Source organism: Harpegnathos saltator, unplaced genomic scaffold (assembly GCF_003227715.2).
Source record: "Harpegnathos saltator strain DR-91 unplaced genomic scaffold, Hsal_v8.6 scaffold627, whole genome shotgun sequence".
NCBI lineage: Eukaryota > Metazoa > Arthropoda > Insecta > Hymenoptera > Formicidae > Harpegnathos > Harpegnathos saltator.
Genome location: NW_020230457.1, coordinates 586,272 through 610,713, shown reverse-complemented (window position 1 = coordinate 610,713; position 24,442 = coordinate 586,272). Strand labels below are relative to the sequence as shown.

General features: G+C 39.7%; 1 protein-coding gene across 6 annotated transcripts in view; it reads left to right on the top strand.

Moving 5' to 3' along the window:
- The window catches only part of LOC105187233 (uncharacterized protein CG43867), a 159,957-nt gene that overhangs the window by 91,851 nt on the left and 43,664 nt on the right, over positions 1-24,442 (top strand). The window contains exons 1-2 of one of the 6 annotated variants that reach the window (XM_025304565.1): positions 2,158-2,430; positions 10,028-10,345. The exons of the other annotated variants lie outside the window; for them this stretch is intronic. Of the exons in view, the coding sequence (XP_025160350.1) occupies positions 10,271-10,345 (75 nt within the window). The 5' untranslated portion in view covers positions 2,158-2,430; positions 10,028-10,270. Of the gene's footprint in view, positions 1-2,157; positions 2,431-10,027; positions 10,346-24,442 lie in introns of those variants that run through there. 6 annotated transcript variants of the gene reach the window in all.

Sequence of the window (24,442 nt, the reverse complement as noted above, 5' to 3'; positions counted from 1 at the left end):
TGCTTGAAAACAGCCGTGTGAGTGAGAGAGATTGCTGCCGAATTTAACTCTTTCATTGTTAGTGGGAAGTATACTTCCCATCTTTTCTTGATTCCATTTTGCGTTGTAAATCACATAATTTTGAAGAACTAATCGGGAATTTGAGTTTTCCAGATAATTAAATAGTTGTTCAACATACTCCAACAGGTTTTTGTACCCAATAATTATTGATTTGTGATTATTTATAACAAATCAAAGTTGAAAAAAATGCTTTTTTTATGGAAAAATCGATTCCTCGGAGAGTATTGAATGTAGAGGTCTGAAATTTTCACCAAATATTTTTCTGATGTTGTACAAAAACATATATTTTTTTCAGTATTTTTTTGCAGGTTAGATTTTTGTTTTATAAACAAATATTTCTACAAAAACGGCCGAAATTTGATTTTTTTGCACTTCTTAGCTCTATTTTCCTAGTTTCTTCATTCTGTATCTCCATCTTATCTATACTATCAATATTATTTTACTCAAAAATGAATGTTTAATCTCTAGTAAGCGTAAATATGCAGTATTGAACATTTTCCCACATAAATTTTTTCCAGCTCGATCGAGTTCCATCGTCTAGAATCATATGTTCTTATTACGACCTGGTGATTATTTAATAATAATTGAAATTTTCATTAATTTTGTACATCATGATTGCCATATTGAATCCGCCATTTTGAATTTTGCAAATCTGACTTTAGATTCGTAATCTAGCGACCCAAAAAACATAGGACTACCAAATATTTTAATAATTTTCTCAAGGGAAGTTAATTCAGCAGTGAAAGGATTAACATATCAAATGGCTCTGTTCATACCATTTTTACTGAAAGTTTTGGGCATGAGACGCGTCGTAGCACAGCTGCCGAAACAGCTGAACTTTTTGCGAAAAGAATACCGCAAAAATGTGACCGAAGAAATGATTTTTCAAGCATCTATCGACAAAACATTCATGCAGCGCATCATGATTTGCCAAAATTCAAATTACTGCTTTATATTGTGCGTTTTGAGACAACTGAGGCAGTAGAAGAGAATTCGCTGAAGAAACTCAAGGTCATACCAAAATCGGCTGTTGAATATTTTGAATCGGTAATTGAATATTTTGTGTTTTATTGCTCGATTCCGGGTACTTTTTGAGCAGAAGGTATGTGTAGTTGAAATTTTTCTCTTTGCTAAATTAATTAGGCTGTCATATACTAAAATATCAGATCGTGAAAAGGTTAGCAAGAGCTCCTACGCAACGCGAGGATCTCGTGAAATTAAAAAGCAATTTATATCCGAAGTGTGGAATAGATCTCGCTCCGCGTGGAAAATGAAAAACTTATATATAGAGCTGTATGTTCCTACGGAAAAGCGGAGCGAAGTATGAACGTAATCGATAAACTCGATAAACCATCATTGAATCTATCCATAAACTATTCCTGAAGATATATAACTCAATCAACTATTACTGGAAATAAGTCGATAAACTCAGTAGATTGTCACTGAAAATAACATAAAGAAAATTAACCTAACCTAACCTATCTCTACCCAAACTCCTCGATGAAAACGGCCAGCACCTATTTTTTTCTTCAGTTTTCTGCCTTACAATTGACCATCGTACAAAAACGACGTAGTTAATCCTATTTTGCTAATAATTTCTTAACAAACGATATGAGCCTTCGCTAAAATTGGTGGGAGAGCCCTCAGGAGACTACGACCTTCATGATACGCGTCAAGGATCAAAGCACCAAAGTCATTGTGACGGGAGGTGGTTAAGAGTGAAAATATCTTTAAACTACTCAATTTTATCAAATCCTCTTTGAACCTGTTCAAGACCCCCACACTTGGGACCTTGACACCTGACTTTAACATGATCCCTGGAGTTCACCAAAAAAGTTTCACTCCAATCGAGGGGGTGGTTCATCCGGAAGTACAGTCTTCGACTTAATTGACACTTTACGAGTGCATCTCTCTACGTGCGATACGGTGCCATCGCTGTCGTGTCGGAGACGGCGGTGGGGCGGTGTAGCGATGGTGTGGTGGTGTAATGGTGTGGCGGAGGCGGTGGCGGCGGCGGCGGCGGCGGCGGCGGCAGCGGCGGCGGCGCGCATGTGACGTATGCGCCCAACGCAATCCTTCGGCATCGGCCACCGCGACAGACGTGACTTCCCTCAGTGGCCCGTGAAACGCGATCGGAGTACTACGGAGTTCTCTCGTTCTCTCCCTAGTCTCCCCTCTCTCTCTTTCTCTCTCTCTCTTCTCGCTCGCGTCGCGAAGCGACATGCGATCCGCAATTCCGCGATCATCCCGCGTCACATCGATCCGACAGCGTCGCGCTTGACGGCCGCGGAAAGATCTTGGCGGCATGTCATGGCGGGTGCTTGTCGCGCTGTCTAATGTAAATTGAAGGGATAAGTGCGAACGTAGGTGGTATGTAATGTCTGGGGAAGTCACCGGAGGTTTCTGCATAAACGTGGTTGTCTCCCTCTCTCTCTCTCTCTCTCTCTCTCTCTCTCTCTCTCTCTCTCTCTCTCTCTCTCTCTCTCTCTCTCTCTCTCTCTCTCTCTCTCTCTGTCTCTCTCTCTCTCTCTCTCTCTCTCTCTCATTCTCACTCTTTCTCGTGTGTTTCTCCCGGGGTGCTCCTCATGCTTTCTCGCGAATTTCCTCTCTCCTCTCTTTGCCTCCAAAAATGTCAGGTATGTATTCGTTTCATTCCCGGACAAGCGGAAGTTGCGACGCATGACACGCTGATTCGCTTGGAGAGGATTGACAGATTGAGGAGCGGGTAGTATTTGTAAAGTTATAAATTCCCAGTTTCTCTCTCTCTCTCTCTCTCTCTCTCTCTCTCTCTTTCTTTCTTTCTCTCTCTCTCTCTCAATGTAATTTTCACAGAGGATCGTGATAAAACTACTGGCGAGTTCGTTTTGTTTGGCCAAATTTTCTCCCCTCGCCGTACGGGGCGCGATCCTCGGTTCTAGACGCGGTCGCGTTTGAACGGCGCTGCTAAAGCAATTAGTGGCCTCTTTCTTGCCAAGGCTGTGTCAATTAGCGAGCAAATCACGCAGGACGAAAGGAGAAATCAAAAGAGCTCTCGGTCAAGATAAGTTTGTTTAATTGTTGCGCGGGTCGCGTGGAGCTGCTAGATTCTGTCCCGGTGCGGCACGATCGATAAACGGGTCGTGAAAAATCGCGCCTTGATAAAAGAAGAATCGAGAAAATTAAATTCTTTTTATCATCAACGACGCCGGTATTCTATTAAATTTCTGCCGGGGGGAAAGAAATTGCTGCAAGTATGCGCGCGTGATTAATGACTTACTAGGAACTGGAGCATACTGTGTGTATACGTATAAAGGTCGGAAAGAATAAATTACGAAGTTTTCGTGCAGTTTCGCATCGACAAAGCACAACAGAGAGAGAGAGAGAGAGAGAGAGAGAGAGAGGGGGAGAAAGAGAAAGAGAGAAACAGAGAGAGATCCCGGAATAAGCGGATAAAATTGCGAGATGGACTGTTTGACCTACGCCGAATCGATTTTTCCGCCGCGAAGACGTCGAGTCAGCGCTTGTGGAAATAAAAAAACTTTTCGCGACCATACAACTTTATACACACACACACACAATTACCAAACTTCGAGAGACAGGTGGACACTGTGCGCGCGCGTACAAAGAGAGAGGGAAGCACATTATTGAAAATTGAGGGAGGAATTATATGGAAAAAAAAAAATTCTTTTGCCATTTTGTATCGCACATTTTTTAAATATATACATTTAAAAATATTTGTGTGAAGTTGGAAGAAGGATATCGAAAAATTGAGCAGGAGCAGGAGCGATTTGAATGCAAAGGCCCGAAGTATCGTCAACCAAGTCAGAAAAAGATGAATACGAGATTGAGAAGTGCAAACGGACGACTGCATTTTTATCTATAATTACAAATCGGATCGGTTCTTGTGATTCAATCAAATTTATTTTATACTTTGAACATTAAGGAATGCACTGTATTGCACATGTAATGCACATAATTACGGAGATGTGTAACATTGAAACTCGGAAAGATATACGGCGAGCGGCGGCGAGTTTTCCCGGCATTTTCATCGATCGGTCTCATTAAAATTCGACCTGTTTCATTCCGCTGCCCCTCGCCGAGAGCCGTTCCGCATTGTCGCCGCTGCAATTGATCAAAAGTTCGTCCCAGTTGAATGTAGTCGCTTTTAAAACTTGTTACACAGTTAATGCCGAAATGAGAATCTGCTCCGTGGCTCCTCTTAATTTAGAGTGCCGTGCGAAGGTGCCGTAATTCACGAAAATTTCACCGCAATCTTTATGTGTCATCGCTTTCGCTCGCCGCCGTTACTTCTGTTAATATCTCTCCTTACGCTGTTAATTTGTCTATATATTTATGCGCGTGCACGCTTGTCATATTGTCCCAAAAATATCCCGCGGACAGGGCTGAGTGTCGTCGTACCAACTTCCGCCCGCTTCGCTCTTGCACGAAGTCCAGCGGAATTAGCGAAAATCCATTGTTGTATTTCGTTTCGTATTTTTACTCGCTTCGCATTTCTTATATTGTTCTCGGGGGAATTAAATTTAATTTCCCGGACCGAATAAATATTCTCCCCTTTTTAAACGCTACTTTGCGATAAATCTCGCGGGAATAAGGGTGAACGAAAATTAAGAACGTAAGAATTGGAAGGGTTCGTATGGGGATGTTTATGGCGAAATAGATTAAAAGCTCGCGTCCCATCTTGCGTTTCTTTTTTTTCCTCGTGCAGACCAAGTGCAATTCTTACGGAGGAGGAGGGTCAATAAGGACGTTTTTCTGCCGCCACAGAATTTTCGAGAAACAATTTTTTTTTTGTATTGCATGATCATTGGGAATGTCAAGAGTAACCGTTAGATGAGAAAAACATTCGACCCGTAGAACCGGAATTAATTATTAAGACATTTGTAGTATCTAAGTCCTTTTCGTGACTAACAAGTGGACTAATAAAAATATTTTCACTCATTATATTTTCTTGTTGCATATTAACGTCAATTTAGAAACATTTTGAAAATAGTACAGATGATGCTGCTCATTATTCGTCGAATCCTGAGCGATCATCATTAGAAGATGCTTAAAGGATACTTAAAAGTTAGTGTTCAGTGTTCAAGTGTTCATGTTAGTGTTCAAATTAGTGATTGTAGTATTCAGTATGTCCAGAAACAAAAAATAAAAGGACAAAAAAACAAAAAAACTTGAACAAAAGAATTAAACATCAAAAGCGAAATAAGAAGATTAAGATAAAAAAGAAATTAAAACTTATATAATAATCGTAACTTTGACGCAGTATAGAGGATCAAGTTGTCAAAAAGGTTTCAGACAAAAGTTGTATAGTTTCAAAGGGGACATAAAACAACTGTATCATTTTGTTTACAGATGGCGCCATTTTCGAGATATTCATTGATCATTATCAATTTTTTATTATACCATCTTTTTCTACGAATTAATTTGAACAACTTTTGTCCGAAACATTCTTTTATTTACCTAATATTTTTTTTAGATGTTTAACGAAAGCTTGGTGACTTTTTCAACATTTAACTTACGATGTCTCGCTAACTATTTGTCGAAAGAAAAAATGGTCCTAGACTTTTTTACTCTATTTTTTCTTTCGATAAATAGCGAGACAAATATCGTAAGTTAAATATCGGAAAAGTTATCAAATTTTCCTTAAACATTTCAAAAAATATTAGGCAAATGAGAAAATGTCTCAGACAAAAATTGTTAAAATTAATTGTTAGATTAATTACTAGATAGGAAAGATGATATAACAAAAAATTGGGGTTTCCATTTAAGAAAAATAATAATCAGTGAATATTTCGAAAGTGACGCCATCTGCAAACAAAATGATATAGTTGTTTTGTCTCCTTTGAAACCATACAACTTTTGTCTGAAACATTTTTCTCTAAAATGTCGCATTTAGAAAAAAATCGGGTGATCTGGAACATCATATATATCAGGAGTGATAAAAAATTAATTTTTTCATCATGAGTTGTATTCACTTTTACCTTGGAGGTGATATATATTGTAGTCTAAAGTGATGTTAATATGATGGCGAAGAGTATAATAAGCGAAGATATTTTATTAATCCATTCATTAGTCATGAAAAGGGCTCGATGATATACCCAGATTAATAATTAATAACTGTTTTAAATTGATAATTGATTTTATAGATCGAGTTTTCTCTCACTTAATGATTATTTTTGACACTCCTAATCCTTAACCAGCTGTCTGTCACTGATGAAATATCATGCCGTGTGAATTTTTGATCTTATTAAAAAACATCACCACGCTGGTAATACTAATTTTATAGGTATTTATTCACACTATCAGTAATGACAACATTATGATAAAACAGGTCAGTTCTCGTATATATTTTGCTATAAACAATAACAAGAAAATAAACTTGGAGTGATATTTGATAGTAGCTTTTTACTAATGATGGTGCAATATAAAAAAATTGTTTTTCGAAAATCCTGTGGAGGCAGAAGAACGTATTATTATCCAACATTCTTTATTGATGTTCCTCCTTTTTTTCTTTTGTTCATCTGCATTTTTTGTTTATGCGAATTTTAGACCACGCATAAGATCTCACTCGAGTTGTGCATTCCGAAATTCCCCATCCACTTTCCCCGGTATATCGTGTCGCCCAGGCTCTATTATCGCAACTCCCCGATTAATTGCCGCCTCTATGTCGGACAAAATGCTTCTTGATTTCTCTCGAAAAGTTCTACGGCCCTTTTCACCCTCTGATCAAAGCGGTAACCCATATATCCGCTTACACAAGAGACAGCGAGGTAAAAGCCGGCCTGGATGGTATCTATTCCAGGTGGTATCAGTCGCTGTTCAGGACCGCTCTTTTTCAATTAAGCTTTGATCATGGTGCATCGAGATATATAGACGAGCGTGTGCGCGTCGTTTCACCGGTATGCGTCCGAGGGTTAGGTTCAAACGAATGTCACTCGGATAAAGGAGGGGACGAGACACAGGCGCTCATAAATGGAACAAAAATCTCATTCGATCGAAATCATGTGTCGTTCGATTCGCGCCAACGCGCTGGGGAGCCACTTAAAAAGGCACGTTTTCTTCCTTTCTTTTTTCAGCATTCAGCACGTGCGCGGCGCCCTTTTTCCGCGTCTTTTCGATCTCAATCGACGAATTCATGCCTGAAGAGACTTTAATTCGCGTTTCACCTCCCTGTGTTCGTTGATTCCGTTCGTTCGCACTTGGAAGCAAACTCGTGGTATTAATTACGAGAATATCGAACGGTAAATATTCGAGAGTTCTTCAGGGCAAACTTCTCTCGGCCAGGTTTACTCAATTCCCAGACGACGATTGCACTTCCTTAGTGGTCGACACGACGATATCCGCTAGCAATCTACCGCGAGCCGCGCAGTCGTTTCGGTCAATATTGAACGAGCTTATCTCGACTAAGAAAATAATAAAAATGCTGTACAAGCGACGGCAAGGGGGCAACGAGGAAGAGGCAAAGCAGAAACTAACTTTCCGCGCGCGCGCGCGCGCACGCCACTCTCGTCCTTTGGTTGCTCTTCGAGGCCCACCCCGCGGCGCGCGAGAACGCGCGATCTGTCTTCTATTTGCTTACCAAATACCGGAACGAATTGAACTTTAACAAGAAGGAGACGGAAGCGAGCCGCGTGTGTACGGTGATTAGCGCGAGGTAGCGAACAAAAATATTGATCCTCCGCGGTTCGTTATTTTTCAAAATTAGAAGAAGCCGACGAGAAACCGGTCTTCGCGTAACTCCGGAAGAGCACGCGTGAAAGAATCGTCGTAGCGGCGCGTATCTCTATAACAAGCTGACAAATTTTAATTTTTGCTCCGACCTCCAGACTTTGTATAGACGATTTCGAAAGTTTTTGACTTTCCTAAAAGTAAATCCATTACCCAAATATATCGCGTCAGGTTTCCGAGATATTCTAACCTAAAGTGCCACGAAGGCCATTTTTGTCATTTTTTTTAGGTTAGAATAAGCCTGAAACGGGAAGTGATGAATTCATTTAGCCAATGGATTTGAACAACAAAAGATCTACCAAAATTGCCTGTACATTCAATAAAAATAAACAAATAAACATTTGAAATGTTTATTTATATGAATGAAACACATGCAAATAAATTTTAACTATATTTTATAGAAGACATTTTCTCACAAACACTACATTTTCGTAAAGTCGCACTTTTTCTAAGCCTCTGAAATTTGGAGCCTCCATTTTCAATGCAACGTGTAAGAATTTTAAATTTCTCATGCGTTTCTCGTGTTTTATACATATATAGGATGTCCCATTTTAAATGAGCCAGACAAAAATCACGAAAAGTATGAAAGATGTACTAAGAAACGTTTCAGACAAAATGTATGGTTTTAAAGAGGTTATCATAAAACAATTGTATCATTTTGTTTACAGATGGCGCCACTTTCAAGATATTCACTGATCATTACTTTTCTTAAATGGAAACTTCAACTTTTTTATTATATCATCTTCCTCTGCCAATTAATTTTAACAACTTTTGTGTCTGAGAAATTTTTTTACTTGATTAATATTCCTTGAGATATTTAACTTGGTAACTTTTCAAGATTTAGCTTACGATATCTCGTTAACTATTTGTCGGAAGAAAAAATGTACTAGACTCTTTTACTCTATTTGGCCTCAAGAATATATATTGTTACAATAACAACCTGACTTTTGTTAATTTGATGATTTTGAAATTTCTAAAGACCGATAAGTTAACAAAAGTTAGGGCGCTATTATAATAATATATTCTTGAGACTAAGAAAGTAAAAAAGTCTAGTACTATTTTTCCTTTCGACAAACAGTTAGCGAGATATCGTAAGTTAAATATAAAGAAGAAGTTACCGAGTTTTCTTTAAATATCTCAAAAAATATTAGACAAATAAAAAAATATTTCAAACAAAAGTTGTTCAAATTAATTGCTAGAAAAATGTGATATAATAAAAAATTGGGGTTTCCATTTAAGATCAGTGAATATCTCGAAAATAGCGCAATCTGTAAACAAAATGATATAGTTGTTTTATGTCCCCTTTAAAACCATACAACTTTTGTCTGAAACATTTTTCCCTGAAATGTCGCGTTTACAAAAAAGGTCGGATGATACGGGTGGTCTGTGTGACACCCTGTAATATTTCTTTTAGTAATATATCGCAGCGTACCGCCGTACTGCAAAGAATTAAGAGTTACAAAACGTTTGACAGATATGTACGCAGTATTTGTTGTATTCATAAAATGTAAAAAGAGAGATTTTGCTAGATTTGCTTATTTCAGTTTAAAAATGATGAAAAATGGTCTTTCTGGCGTAAATTTAAGGTTAGGATATCTTGGAAACCTGACGCGATGGGGTATTTTGAACAACGCGTCAAAAACCTCCTGGGTAACGGAAGGGCAATTAATCCGCTGATTGAATTGTCTTCGCGGAAAAGAGGGATTCTCCCTTTTGTCTCGTGTATCATCGTCGATATTTACGAGGGCGCGATGCAAAACTCCGACGGCGGGGGTTGATCTCTCGACGGCCGCGGCGCGTCGTCACGCCGCGGTCGTCATCGAGAACTGTCGAGAGGAACGTCTCGAGCGTCGCCTCTCTCCGGCTCTACGACTATTTTCGTACGTGAAGTATTTTTAAGCCTCGCTTTGGGAGTCTCGAAAGGCGCGATTTCCAGAAGAAAGAAACGCGCCGTTTCCTGCCCGCCTGTCGCCTTTCACGAGATGCAGTTAGTCGCTGCACTTCACGGACAATCGAGAAAGAAAATACGAGGGGAACACACGTGCGTGCGTGCGTGCATGCGTGCCTCTGGACGTTCTCCGAGTATATACATAGAAACACGTTCCTTCTCGACTGATTGAGCCGCGCGACAGGCACAATCAGTTAATGAATCGCGCGGCTCGCAGGAACTTTGAAAAACCCGATCGCTCGCAGGCGATTCTGAAACTTCTGTTTGCAGAGGAAATTTCCGCTGGAATTTCAGGTAGGCGTTCTGAGCGTCCGTAAACGATCGTTACGCGCGCACCTTCGATTACGATGAGAAACGCGACGCGAGGAGTGACAGTGGAGTTACGAGGTGACGAGTGTCGACGTTCATAACACGACGTTTGTGTCGCTCGACGGAGCCGCCGTCGACGGAAGAACGATCGTCGATAACAGTGTTTGCGAGGCAACGCATCGGGACTAGTGACTCGCACGTGGAAAAAGGTGAAGCGATCAATCGCCGATGATGCAACCCGTACACACGGACAACAACAATTCCTCTTTAGACATGGAGTCCCTCGAGGAGATGCTCCGCAAGGTAACATCACTTGTTGTCCTCTTGAGTACTTCTCCACGAGATTATGTAATTATAGCTCGAAATTCAGAGGGGAGCGCGCGAGGCCTCTGAAAGGAATATCTTAATTCTCCCTCTGTGACTCAATCTTTCTTTAGTGAATATCAGAAAAAAACTACGTAACGCGAAAGCAGCAAATGTCCAGATATACAGGGTGTCCCATTTTATTTTTGACAGTCAAATATCTCGAAAAATATGGAAGATGTGGAAAGATGTTTCAGACAAAGTTGTATGTTTTCAAGGGAGACATAAAATAACTATGACAGTTTGTTTACAGATGACGCCACTTTTGAAATATTCACTAATCATTACTTTTCTTAAACGGAAACCCGAATTTTGTATTACATCGTCTTTTTCTACCAATTAATTTGAACAATTTTTGTTCGAAACATTTTTTTATTTTGCCTAATATTTTTTTAGATATTTAAGGAAAACTTAACTTTTTCAATATTTTAACTTACGATATCTCGCTAATTGTTTATCGGAAAAAAAATGGTACTAGGCTTTTTTACTCTACTTGGTTTCAAGAATATATTGTTACAATAGCGCTCTGACTTTTGTCAATTTGATGATTTTGGAATTTCCAAAAGTCGATAAGTATATTAACAATTAATCTATAATTTTTAAAGATTTTATCTCAGAAGGTTTTATCTAAAACGGTTTGCAACTTTGGTCTTACAATGGTATACAATACCTGTATGTGCATATACAGGGTATTTAAAAAAAAAGGTTTCAGGACTTTACGATAGCACGCACAAAATGGAGGAAAAGATCCTAATAAACATGGGTCAAAAGATTAACATTATCGGACTTGCGAACAATTGCTTATTTCCATTCAAGCAAGCGCTTACTCGCTTTTGATGCTTTTGTGTACCGATATAATTTATATATATTGATATATTTTATATATATTATTTATCGATATATTTATATAATTTATATATATTATTTATCGATAAAGAGAGTACCATACTCTAAAAGAATCTCTGAAAAAAGTAGCTCCGCTCTTGCTCGGAATATAAATCTCTAATTTTTTCCCCTAACCTCTAATTTTTTTCTTAACTCTTTTTTTCCTCATTTATACACACGTTTCACCAAGCAATTATTAGTCACATATCCTTGTGAACAATGAGCGGTTGCAAAGAAAACACAAAATTTTCATACTACGGTAAGAATGATATCGTATTACCCCAATCAAGAAATGACAGAAATGCATTTCTCATATATGGCCGCGTATCAAAAGCGAGTAAATCACTTGCTTTAATTAAAATAAATAATTGTTCATAATTCCGGCAATATTAATTTTTTGACCCATGTTTATCAGGACTTTTTTCCTCCATTTTATGGGTACTATCTGCTCTTAAAGTCCTGAAGCCTTTTTTTAAGTACCCTGCATAATTAAAGCTAAGAATGTCGATATACCAGTATGTAACTTCAAAGTTAGACGACGTTATAGAGAATTAAGACGCAGCGATCATAAATTCGGAAATACCAGGTATAAGCCGGTACAGCAGCCCCGTGCGATTGTTTGTATGTCTGAACGCGGCGAAATTTTCCCTCAAAGAGGAAAAGAATTATTACGCGAAGCGTCGGACACACACCATGAAAGGGACTTCGTTGGCGAGCGGGGAAGGAACGAGTTTTTAACTGCGACTTCCTGTAATGTATTCCGTCAGGCATCGCTGAATGGACCACTTAGCGAGCGTCCACAGTGTTACGCACGTGTAAATGTCCGTGTGTGTGCGCGTTGGTAGGGTTGAAACGTGCTTATCTCTTTCTCTCGCTCACTCGCTCGCTCGCACGCTCTTTCTCTCTATGCTCTCCAGCAAACGCATTAATGGTCGACTCGGCGAAACTGCGCGAAAAAGCCTCGCGAATACGTAAAGTAACCAGTTTTTCTGCCGCTTAAATCGGCACATTCCTTCTCTCGCGTGAAAAGGAAGGATTACGTTTCACTTAGCACTTAATGCTCGCGGAAGGGAATACCTGAGGATAATTAAGACAAGGGGAGTATACACGACACAGCGGATTTATTTGTATCTCCGCCCGAGTTTTAATATCCGTCGGTCTTAACGTCTGTTCTCCTCCCCCCCTCTTTTTTTTCATTGCAACGCAACGTCTGCGAGGGAGATTCTTTATCGCTTCCATTAACAGCACTATTGTCCGTAGCGCTGTCGGATGCAAGTGTCGTGAGACAAATGTTACGCTACGTAAACGCAGCGTGGATTTATGCTCCGTCCATACCGCCGTGTCCTACGCAAGTGTCAGAAATAAATGTCAAATAAAAAGCTGGCAGAAAAGGGGCCGGAGTTTACATTCGACATTTACCACTCATGACACGTGTCTGTGCCTGACATTTCCCCTCCCCACCCGCTCATCGCCATTTTCTCATTATGATAAAACGCGCGACAGAAAATGGTTGTCGTCGCTCGTGGCTGCTGAATCACCGTTCGCCTCTGTCATTAGGGACTCGAACGTTCACGACAGTCGAGAAAGAGAACGAAATATTAGGTGTTTCTGTTAAGGTACTCGGTTTCCGCAGTGTTTGGCTTAAAAAACACATTTGTTTCAATTACAAAATGAATCGATTAATCAATCAAGATACATTCCATCGTTTTGTATTACTTTTTCCCATCTTTCTGCTAAGAGATGAATTCCGCGGCGATGGGAGTCAGGTTTTGAAGCAGTTCATTCATCCATCCACTTTCGGACTTCTTCGTAATTTCGAAAGCGTGTGTCTTGAAGGACATGCTGCATTGAACGGAACGAGTGGTAATCAGACGGGACCAAGTCTGGAGAATACGCAGCATGCGGAAGAACCACCCATTCGAGCTCTGTCAACGTTTCCTTGAAGACATTTACAACAGATGGCCGGGCATTGTCGTAGAATCACTTTTCTTTTGTCGCGTGCGATTTATGGTCGCTTTTGACCCAACGCTAGCCGCAAACTGTATAATTGTTAACCGATCAGCCGTGACAGTTTCATTCGGTTTTAAGAGCTCATAATACATAACACCTTCTTGATCCCACCAAATACAGAGCAATGTCTTATGACCATGAATATTGCGTTTTGGCATGTGGATGGTTAGTCTGGCTCTACACCTGATTTTTGCGTTCAGGATTGTCATAATGGATCCTCTTATCATCACCAGTGACAATCCGGTACAAAAAACTGTTTTTTCTGCCTGGCAATCAGAGCAATGGCGATGGATACGCGGTTCAGCATGCTCGCTTCGATCAGTTCATGTGGCACCCATTTTCCTTCCTTTTGAATTTTTCCCATTGCGTGTAAACGGTCAGAAACTGTCGAAACTGCAACGTTTAGTGCCTCAACCAATTTCTTGAGTGCTTGAGATTGATTTTGGTCCAATAATGCTTGCAGTTCGGCGTCTTCAAACTTTTCTGGCTGACCTGAACATTCCTTATCTTTCATATCAAAATCACCACTTTTGAATAGTCGAAAACAATCTCTACATGTTATTTCTGATGGAGCAGAGTCATCACAAGTTTCCACTAATAGTCGATGTCAGCTGCAGTTTTTTTTTGTATATCAAAATAGTGGAGGAAAATATGTCGGGAAAACAACTTATTGCGTTCCATTCTGAATTGATTTAAAAACAATATCACCGCTTGCAAAAATAAACCTTGGTGGATTGAATTTTATTGAAAAACGTCTAATCTTTGATACATATACAATTGATATTGATACAAGTATAAGTTTCAATACAAGTATAAGCCAGGGTTGCCAGATGTGAAATGACTATTACCGGAGCATATTTTAGGCGACGGTTGAAAAATAGGTTGTTAAAGAATTTTAGTTAAATTTGAGAGATAGAAGAGTAAGACAAGAGGGTTAAGAAATGCCGTTGTGTACTCGCAACGAACAAATACGTGAATTAGATACCAGCAGAGAGAAGTTTGGACATAAATCATGCGATTGTATTTTTACTACACGAATGGCTTAGTTGACATCAATTTTCTTAGATGGCACGTCGAAAAATTCGACCCTATAAATCGCGATGACCGCTCTCAGGTTTCTCTCTGGTACCAATTAGAAACCTGAATATTATGATTATGATTTTGTTGAAATTCTGATTTTCCGGGACAGAAGACTTAAATTCCTGGACACGGGACAAGCTTAAGAATTCCGGGACATTCCTGGAAACCCTAGTTTTCATCTTGCCATCTGGCAACCCTAGTTCCAGCTGTCACAGTTGACTACACTTGCAGTTGGCCATCTAAAGCCATCTAAAGGTGAACAGCGGAAATTAGCCGAAACACCAACTAATAGAATCGCGCCGGGTGGAAAATCGCACGTGGAATTTTTTCCTCGTTCCTCGCACGAAGCGTCGCGACGGCGCGGCGTATCGTTCGCGGCATGTTCGCGAATTTCGAGAGCCAGCCGGACGGCATCCGCAACGCGCGACCGCGTCTCGAAGCGGGACGATATCGTCGTCCGCGCCGGCCGACCGGCGTGCAATCTCTCAAATTATAATGCGAAATGAATTCGCGATGGTCGGCCGCAGCGAGCGGAAGGGTTGCGGAATAATAACTCGCTCGCTCGCTCGCTAGCTAGCTCGCTCGCCCGCGTTTTCCCGCTCGCGCAGGATGTATCTATAACTCGTGAATGGAATGCATAATCCAGCGCGCATTTGCATGCGACGGGATGCAAAGCCGAGCCGGTAAGCTCGGCGCCAGTAACGTAAACTAAAGCTTAAATAACATCGGACGTGCGTGCGGAACTTCGTGTCTCCTCTCCCGGCGCGCTCTACGCAGCAGGGTGGGGTGGGGTGGGGGGAGGGGGGAGGGGGTAACGCGTGGCCATTCGCCCACGAAAATGGAGCGGTTAATTGCCCTTCCGTTACCGTGCAATTACGTTTGTCACACGGGATAATGCCGTTTATTGTGCCTTACTGCTGTAATTACTTTTGTAATTAGTGCTTCTTCGAGTCCGCCGCGGGAGACAGGCATCGGCCGCGAGCCGGAAACCGGATTCTGCACTCGGTTCCTTTCGCAGATTCTGCAAAGTCCAATTCCGAGTCTGCGGGTGTAACCTATCCGGCGGATTGTCGGGAAATTAAACAGGAAGGATTGAACTCCGCCGGTGGAGTGTTTCTCTCTCGCGCGTGCAAATGAATCAGTTCCGCTCGCCGAAACGCGAGGCGAGGATTTTACGTTGGAATTCTCGAATGCGCCGGCAGTCCCGGCCGCTGAGCCGCCCGATATTAATTACGCTTCATTCGCGATCATTAATTCGCGCAACTTCTGGGTGACTAAAAGGAGCTCCGACGACGATGATAAATTTTCCACTAGTCCGTCGTCGTTCGTGCGTGTCCGCGGGTGGTAGGTGAATAACACGTGGCTTTTAGGGTAAACTCAGCTAAGGCGGCCATAGTTTGTTAAGATACCAAAAATTTTCTCTTATCTTTGATATAATTTTAACATCACTCAGTATATTACTTCATTAAAGCTTAACTCTTTCACTGTTAGTGAGAAGTATACTTCCCCCCTTTTCTTGATTCAATTTTGCGTTGTAAATCACATAATTTTGAAGAACTAATCGGGGATTTGAGTTTTCTAGATAACTAAATAGTTGTTCAACATATTCCAATAGGTTTTTATACCCAATTATTCATTTATGATTATTTATAACAAATCAAAGTTGAAAAAAATGCTTTTTTAGGAAAAAATCGATTCCTCGTATGTAGAGGTCTGAAATTTTCATCAAATATTTTTTTGATGTACAAAAACATATATTTTTTTCAATATTTTTTTGCAGGTAAGATTTTTTTTTATAAACCAATATTTCTACAAAAACGGCCGAAATTTAATTCTTTTGCACTTTTTAGCTCTATTTTCTTAGTTTTTTCATTCTGTATCTCCATCTTATCCATACTATCGATATTATTTTACTCAGAAATGAATGTTTAATCTCTAGTAAGCGTAAATATGCAGTATTGAACATTTTCCCACATAAATTTTTTCCAGCTCGATCGAGTTCCATCGTCTAGAATCATATGTTCTTATTACGACCTGGTGATTATTTAATAATAATTGAAATTTTCATTAATTTTGTACATCATGATTGCCATATTGAATCCGCCATTTTGAATTTTGCAAATCTGACTTTACATTCGTAATCTAGCGATCTAAAAAACGTAGGACTACCAAATATTTTAATAATTTTCTCAAGGGAAGTTAATTCAGCAGTGAAGGGGTTAAAGTACGTAATATTCGTAATCGAAGTACGTAATACTATCGAAGATGAAGAGGAAACACTTGATAGAAGAATTTTATATCACCCAAATATTATAAAATATAAGCATTGGCCACCTTACCTGACTTTTGAGGAAAAGATGGCAGTCTCCTGCCTCTCGTAGGGTATATTCGAGTAAGATGGCCATAGTTGTTTTAAAATACAAACGACATACTTTTAATTTTAGTATTTTTTAATAGCGCTTGGCATATTCTTCATTGAAACTTAAAGTATGTAATACTATCGAAGTTGTGGAGAAAACACTTGATAGAAATTTTATATTATCCACATATAAAACTTAATCATTGGCCTGACTTTTGAGAAAAAGATGGCCATAGCATTATAAGACAGTTGATCATACATATTTACGTTAAAAATATACCTAACATTTTGTAAAATAATAAAGAAGACTTTTGTCTTGCAGAACTAATTACAAGTGAAAAACTGTCATTATCTGATATTATAACTGATATTATATCATAACTGATATTATCGATAATTATTCACAATTATCAATGGAAATATTACAAATTATCGGTAATTATCGATTATCAAATTACTGCCTGGAATATAGTTCTCCGCCTACAATATTGAATATACGTGCTTTGTATTGGGCAATTTGTCTTGAAAAAATGGGCCATCTTATCCAAACTGTCAGGGGAAGACGGCTGGAATATTTATAAAAATGATAGTGAAATAAGAATTATGTCACATTATGTTTGACGTACCTTCGTTAACATGTTATGTGACTAATGTTGATCACGACAGCTTAATTGTAATTTGTTCGATGTTGTAGCAGTTTTCAGAAAACACATGAAGAGTTTTGCAGGCAGTCGAAAGTAAAAACATGACATAATAATCACAATATTGTCGTTTCTAATAGTGTACGCGCATAAGTTACTGTAAGTATCAATTATCTCCTAGAATCACCACAGAAAAGTACTATTTAACAATTATTGAGGAAATTACAGCTTATGGCCATCTTCTCCGTATGTTCATCATACACGGACTTATCCTACAATTTCACATGCCGGGCAATGGCAGGTTTTACGGAACGGTCTCTTCCTGTGTTCACTTGGACTTGCTCTTTGAGAGTATTCGTTGCTGACAAACGGCAAGGACGATACCGTAAGAGCCGTATTTCCACCAGCGGATCACGCTGATCTCCGTTTTCTGATTCATAACGCGCTGCTAGGCGCGAATTGATTTTCTCTCCTCTCACGGAGGAGGAAAGCTTTCGGCTGTATCGAGGGTTAAGCAAGGAAATATACAAAAACGGGGGACGGGGACTCCCAGTTTTATCCCCGAGCGCAGACACCCGCGACTTTCCCAACGTGGTGCGGACGTGGGGAACGATCGAGGAGAAAGAAAGCTCTCGCGGAAAGCTTTTTCGGTTGCGGCTGCCGGCCTAAGCGGCTTTCCACTTGCGGTAAGGATACGTATTATCGACCCCACGGCCACTCGAGAAATATTAATCCTGACCGTTGAACACACTGATGCCGGGAAGCGGGCGAGTCGACGGGATGGATTTCTCACGAGACATCAGCAAGTAGGGACGGGAAAAGAAAGTCGACCGTGTGTTCTCGTTATAATCGAACACGCTCGTGTACGAAATAGCCGACCGTCGCGCATTCCTCATCGCGACCGTTCAGTACGACCTTTAACCTTCCGACTGTTGATCCTTCTTGTCATGTAAATCGGACCATTTGATTATCAGTTGTCCAGCACGCGCCTATGAGATGACTTCGGGTCAGTCGGACAGTTTCATTTCATTCTTGAGTCAGATTTAATTTTATCGCATTTTAACCCTTTTACTTACACATTTTTCTTTTCCTTGCATTAAAAATATCTAGGTATTTTTTTGTATCGCTGGATCCAAATCTATGGATAAAATTTTTAATCTGGAGAATTCAAAATTGTACGAACATGGCGGCCAAAAATCGATCATAAATGTGAATTCTGCGACCTAAAAAATCCCTATCGAAATATATATCTCGACCTTTACATTTGAAGTCGCTATATTGGATTCGCCATCTTGAATTCTTTTAATTTGAAAATTTTAAATAAAAATTCAGATTCTAATTCTTGAGATATCCTTTAAGAAAATAATTTGGAAAAATGCAATGTTGTTTGGATTTTTTTATTAAAAAGATTGCATTTCTTACATTTTTTGGCAAAAAAATGTTGATAACAAAGAAAAGATATGGTCGAGAATAGCAAAGTACTGCAGAGTACTGTATAGCATACTGAGCATACGAAACAAAAATTTGTGATTTTCATAAAAGTTTATGGAAACATTTTTACCCTGTACAATAAGAAAATCCCATGTTTTTTTGTTAAAAAGTCTTTGAAAAAATTTCAAAATCTAAAAGATAAAAGGTGGGACGTACACAGTGTCCTTAAAGGGTTAACAACAACAAATAGATTCATCGATCAGATAATCGCTATTACTGACCCTTCATATATCCAATTTATCAAAGGAACACTCTGATTACTACTGATTTTACTGAAAGATACAGAAAAAAGTTTGATAAGTATGCAAAAATTCGGGACAAAGTCCGTTTCCTTTGTACTTATCAACCAGCCTGCTTTATCTTCCTCGAGCAGAGAATCGAAGGATATCACCCTTTGTATGGCAGTGGCATACTTACCATCTCTTTCTCTTTCACTTTTACGATGTATCGTTTATACGGTTTAATGAAAATAAGTATCATCTCTCATTTTTCTGATATATTAATATTTACTCTACATGTTCTCCATAATTTTTATATCCGATTTCTCATTTTTCATTATTCATAAACAAATAAAGTCTTTAAGATTGGAAGCTGAAAATTTTACAGAATATTTTTTACGTGCCAAAATATAATATACTTTTTCCAGAATTTTTCGCACGCTAGATTTTTTTATAAATATATTATTTTATAAATATAAGTTACTTGTTTACTCTACGTAAAGATAAAAATTATCAATTTATCGATACTCTCTGGATTTTGTAAACACATTTTAAATGTAATAAGCTTCTTTGAATATCTAATTTGCTCCTATGTAACAGCCATATTGGATTTGCCATTTTGAATTTTTGAAATCGGACTCAGTAATCGGTGACCTAAGAAATATAGAAATCCGTCAAGTAGAAAAAAATGTGCCGCACGGAGGGTTAAAGAATCGCGAGCTACTCGCAAATGACCGCATTACGCACCCAACGACCCAGAGCTCCGCTCGTTCCACGCTGGCTGCGCCAGACGAATGAACAGCGACGACTCCCGACATGCCGATTAAACGGAGGTCTCCGCGCCTCGCGAACTTTTTCGCGCCCCTCGTCGCTGATGTACGGCCGAAACGTCGAAACGAGCTCAGCGAGTGCGAGCGTACGAGGACGCGGGGATGGATCGTAAGTGCGCGCGGCGCAGGAGGAGCGACGGCGGAACACGGTCGCCATCCAGCTCCAGTGGCGCCACCTCTCCTCGCTCCGGGCCATGGAGCGTAAAAGGGCAATAAAACACACGGGACGCATCTGGGTTACGAGCTTTACAAGGCACTAGCTTCTTTCTTTATCTCGCGCCGGGGCCATCGCTTCGGCCCTAAGCGATTTCACGAACGTCTCTTCCGCCCGCCGGCGCCCCGCTCGCCCCCGCCCTGCACCCCCTCCTCCGTGAGCGAAGAGCTCGCCGCCGCTGCAAGCAGGATCGGATTTTCCAGATGATCGTATACTAATTCTCCGAGTCCGTCGGAAAGTTTGCGGCGAGTTCTCCACCGTCGCCGACGTCCTCGCAGCGTCCCCGACGGTGCGCGTGCTTCCGGTGTAATTTGTCAGCGATCGAAGCAGCGTTCACCGTTTCGTTATCACGCGCTACGTGAGGCTCGGGGAGGAAACAGCCGCGATATCACCGCCGTTCGATACCAGAGACGCGTCGTATCATGCGACGGAGACGGCCTGCGAGGGAAAATGTCGCGGTGGTCGGCGAAAAATCACGCTCCTTCGTAACGATGATTCAGGTGGCGGCGATTGCCTGTGCCACCCGGTATAGAGCGGAGCACGTGTAGCATCGCGACGATGTGGCCAGCCGACGGCTGCTCTCTCTCTCTCTCTTTCTCTCTCTCTCTCTCTCTCTTTCTCTCTCTCCCTCCCTCCCTCCCGCCCTCCCTCTCGCACGCGCTCTCTCGCTCTGTCTCTCACTTCTATCGGTCGTCCTGCGAATAAATGTCGCAGTTACACGGATTGCACTGGGAATTGGGCACGTGGGCGTGTTGCGCTCGCAGCGGGATGCAGGAGCAGCCAGCTAGCTAGCGACGGCTGCAATAACGATAACGGCTAGATCGTGCTATAAAGTCCGCGCGACAACGTTACGTGACGATGACGGGCGTTATGAGCGCGATAATAAGGAAATATGAGAATTAGTTCGGCGACGGTCAAACGTGATATCCCGTTTGTCCTGTCGACCGCTCGGAGCGTCTTCGCGGATCAAGCGCTTATCAGGGTAGAGATGCCGATCTCACACTATCACCGTGTGGAAAAGGATTGGTAAAAACGGCTGAGTGTAATCGTGGCAGATTACACTCAGGTTAAGATGTCTTTCTGGCGTGGGGACAGCTAATAGCGTTCTCGCCGAAGCTCAATTTACTATTTGAACTTGGACGTTACGAGAGATATTCACTGCCGCAAGCAAGTGACATCTTAGTACGTATTATATGTGATAAGTGTAGGGTAATATTGTACATACAGGGTGTCCGGGATCTCTTGGAAACGAAAAATTGTGAAGATTAATCGGGTCAAACTGAGAAGAAAAATATATACTGTTTTGCAAAAATCGCAATAGTTATTAAGACATTAGTTATTGAAAATGGGATATCTAGAGAATTTTTTAAAATGGTAACTTGAAAATTTGCGTACTTATTTGCAAAATGATACAGGACTTTTTTATTCAAAATGACCTAACCTACAATTATATGACGGCTATTCTATCTAGCGATAGATATGAATATACGGAACTTTGAACTGAATCTTGAACCTATCGCTAGGCAGAATAGCCATCATATAATTGTAGATTAGGTTATTCTGAACAGAAAAGTCCTTTATCATTTTGCAAACAAGTTTAGATAATTAGGAAAATTTTAAAGTTATCACTTAAAAGAGCTTCTAGATGTGATCATTTTCAATCATTAATGATTTAATAACTAGTATGATTTTTGCAAAATGATATTTTCCTTCTCAGTTTGATCTGATTAATCTTCATTAATTCTAATTAATTTTTCGTTTTTAAAATATCGCCGACACCCCATATATGCAAAAAACCTCAGAAACTACTACAAGCGACTCATATATAATTGTATCATAAAAAATCATTCAAAATTTCATCCTCTATAATCTATTTAAAAATAAAAAAAGATCGAGCTTTGTTATCTTTTATGTATATTTAGCGAATGATCTTCGCGAAAGATTGACACGTCGCGAGAGAAGAGTATGTTGAACTTTGAATTTTGAACCTTGAACCTGTCACTAAACATAATAGCCATCATGTAATTGTAGGTTATTTTGAACAAAAAAGTCCTTTATCATTTTGCAAATAGGTACGCAAATTTTCAAATTATCAATTAAAAGAGCCTCTAAAAATGTGGTCATTTTTAATTATTAATTATTTAATAACTATTGCGATTTTTGCAAATGCTGCTTGACTTCTCTTCTTTTAATCTGATTAATCTGCACAATTTTTCGTCTCCAAAAGATCTCGGATACCCTGTGGATAAAATGTGTTTATAATATCCACAAGATATTGATAAATCAATAACTTTTATCTTCATGCACGGTAAACAAGTAATTTGTTTATAAAAAAGTCTGGTATGCAAAAAATATATTTCGCGTGAAAAATATTCAGCAAAATTTTCAGCCTTCAATCCTAAATACTTTCCAAAAAATCAAATTTTTTTTAAATCGCTCCTTTTAGCTTTATTTGTTTGTAAATCATTAGAAATGAACAGTCGGATGTGGAAACCGGGGGGGGGGGAAGCGCGTGAAGTAAGTATTAATATATCAGAAAAATGTGAGGTCATACTTATTTTCGTAAAAACCGTATAAACAGTACATCGTATAACAGTAAATCGCATACGATGTACTGTTATTATTATTATTATTATTATTATTATCCAATTATTATCATTGTTATTCTATTATATTCATCTTTATAAAAACGAGGGAGAAAAAGATGGTAAGTATACTTCCCACTGCCGCGCAAAGGCAGCGGCCGATCAGTCGTTAACGTGACGTGAAGATAAACGTAAACGGACGACTAATGAGGGTTAACACCACGTGATGTAGGCTAACGGCGAATCTCGGTTTCTCAGCAGCAGCAGTGAGTGTATCGACGTAATTCTCCGGCACTCGCTTACGGCACTCGCGCGCGCGCGCGCGGCGAAACCTTCCGTACGTTTCGTACCCCTTTGCCAGGGCCGGCGTGGTTAATATACAAGGCACGAGAGAGCGATCCGGCTTTTCGACCCCGGGATTTCGATATAAATAAGGGTCGTGCCCTCGTCCCACCGGTATCCACCGCGAAGAAGAACCGCTAACGCATGAGGTGCTAACCGTCGTACATCGTACATCCCCGTCCTGGCCGAGCTAATTCCACCGTGCCGTTATTCTTCTCGCGCCGGCAAGCAGTCCGGGCGAGTCCGAGGACTGTTCGGCGTAATTCTCGTGTGAGATCTCGCCGCGACAGGGAATTGAATCGATCGTTGCGCGGAAAGTTTCTCGCGCCTTGGAGGATTCTCGACGAGAAGGGGTTACAGGAATTGTTGATTCTCATCTGCGGGGATGTGAGGATTTGAAGAATATTCTCATCCAAGGATCTGTGCATCTTTTAAAGTGTATTTGGCCTCAACTGGATTTTCTCATTCTCTCGTTGGGTTTAACCTTTTGTTATTTGGCATATTGTTTCCATCTGGCGGGAAATCTTACACTTTTATGTTTTTTTATTTTTTTTGGCTCGCTGATTACAAATCTGAAGTCAGATCTCAAAAATTCAAAATAGCAAATCTGATATGGCTGCCATATAAAGATAAATTAGTATAAATCTAAATATAAATGTAAATCAGATCAATACGATCGATATAAAGGTTTTTCAAATCGTTAACTACGAACTTTACGTGGGATTTATAAAATTCATTCAAGTAATTTGTTCATAAAAATATCTAGCGTGCAGAAAATTTTGCACGAAAGAATATTCTGACATGTGAAGAATATTTAGTAAAATTTTCAGCCTCTAATCTTGAATACTTTTCAAGAAATTAATCTTTTTTAAATATTCTTTCTCAACTTGTTTATAAACAACTGAAAATGAACGATCAGATATAAAAATCAAGGGGAACATGTAAAGTAAGTGTTAATATATAAAAAAAATGTGAGAACATTTATTTTTATTAAACCGTGAAAAGTTCATCGTAAAAATGAAAGCTACTACTGCTACACAAAGGGTTAAAGGATTTTTTTAGTGTTTTCTCGTTAGTTTTAATCTTCACCGGAATAGAATGATTTTATAATACGGATTTTAATAAACGGATAGAGGTCTCAGAGGTTCTCAGTACAAAGGGAATAGCTAAAGTTAATAATTCTAAAATATTTTGCTCCTCGTAATTTAGTTTATTTGTTTAGTAAAATAGTAACATTAATATATATTCATCACATGTATCTTATATAATAAACATATATATATATTCTTTTCTTTTCAGAATTTTTCACATGCTCCATTTTTTTATAAACAAATTCCTTGAATGAATTTTATAAATCTAATATAAAGTTTATAATTACAATC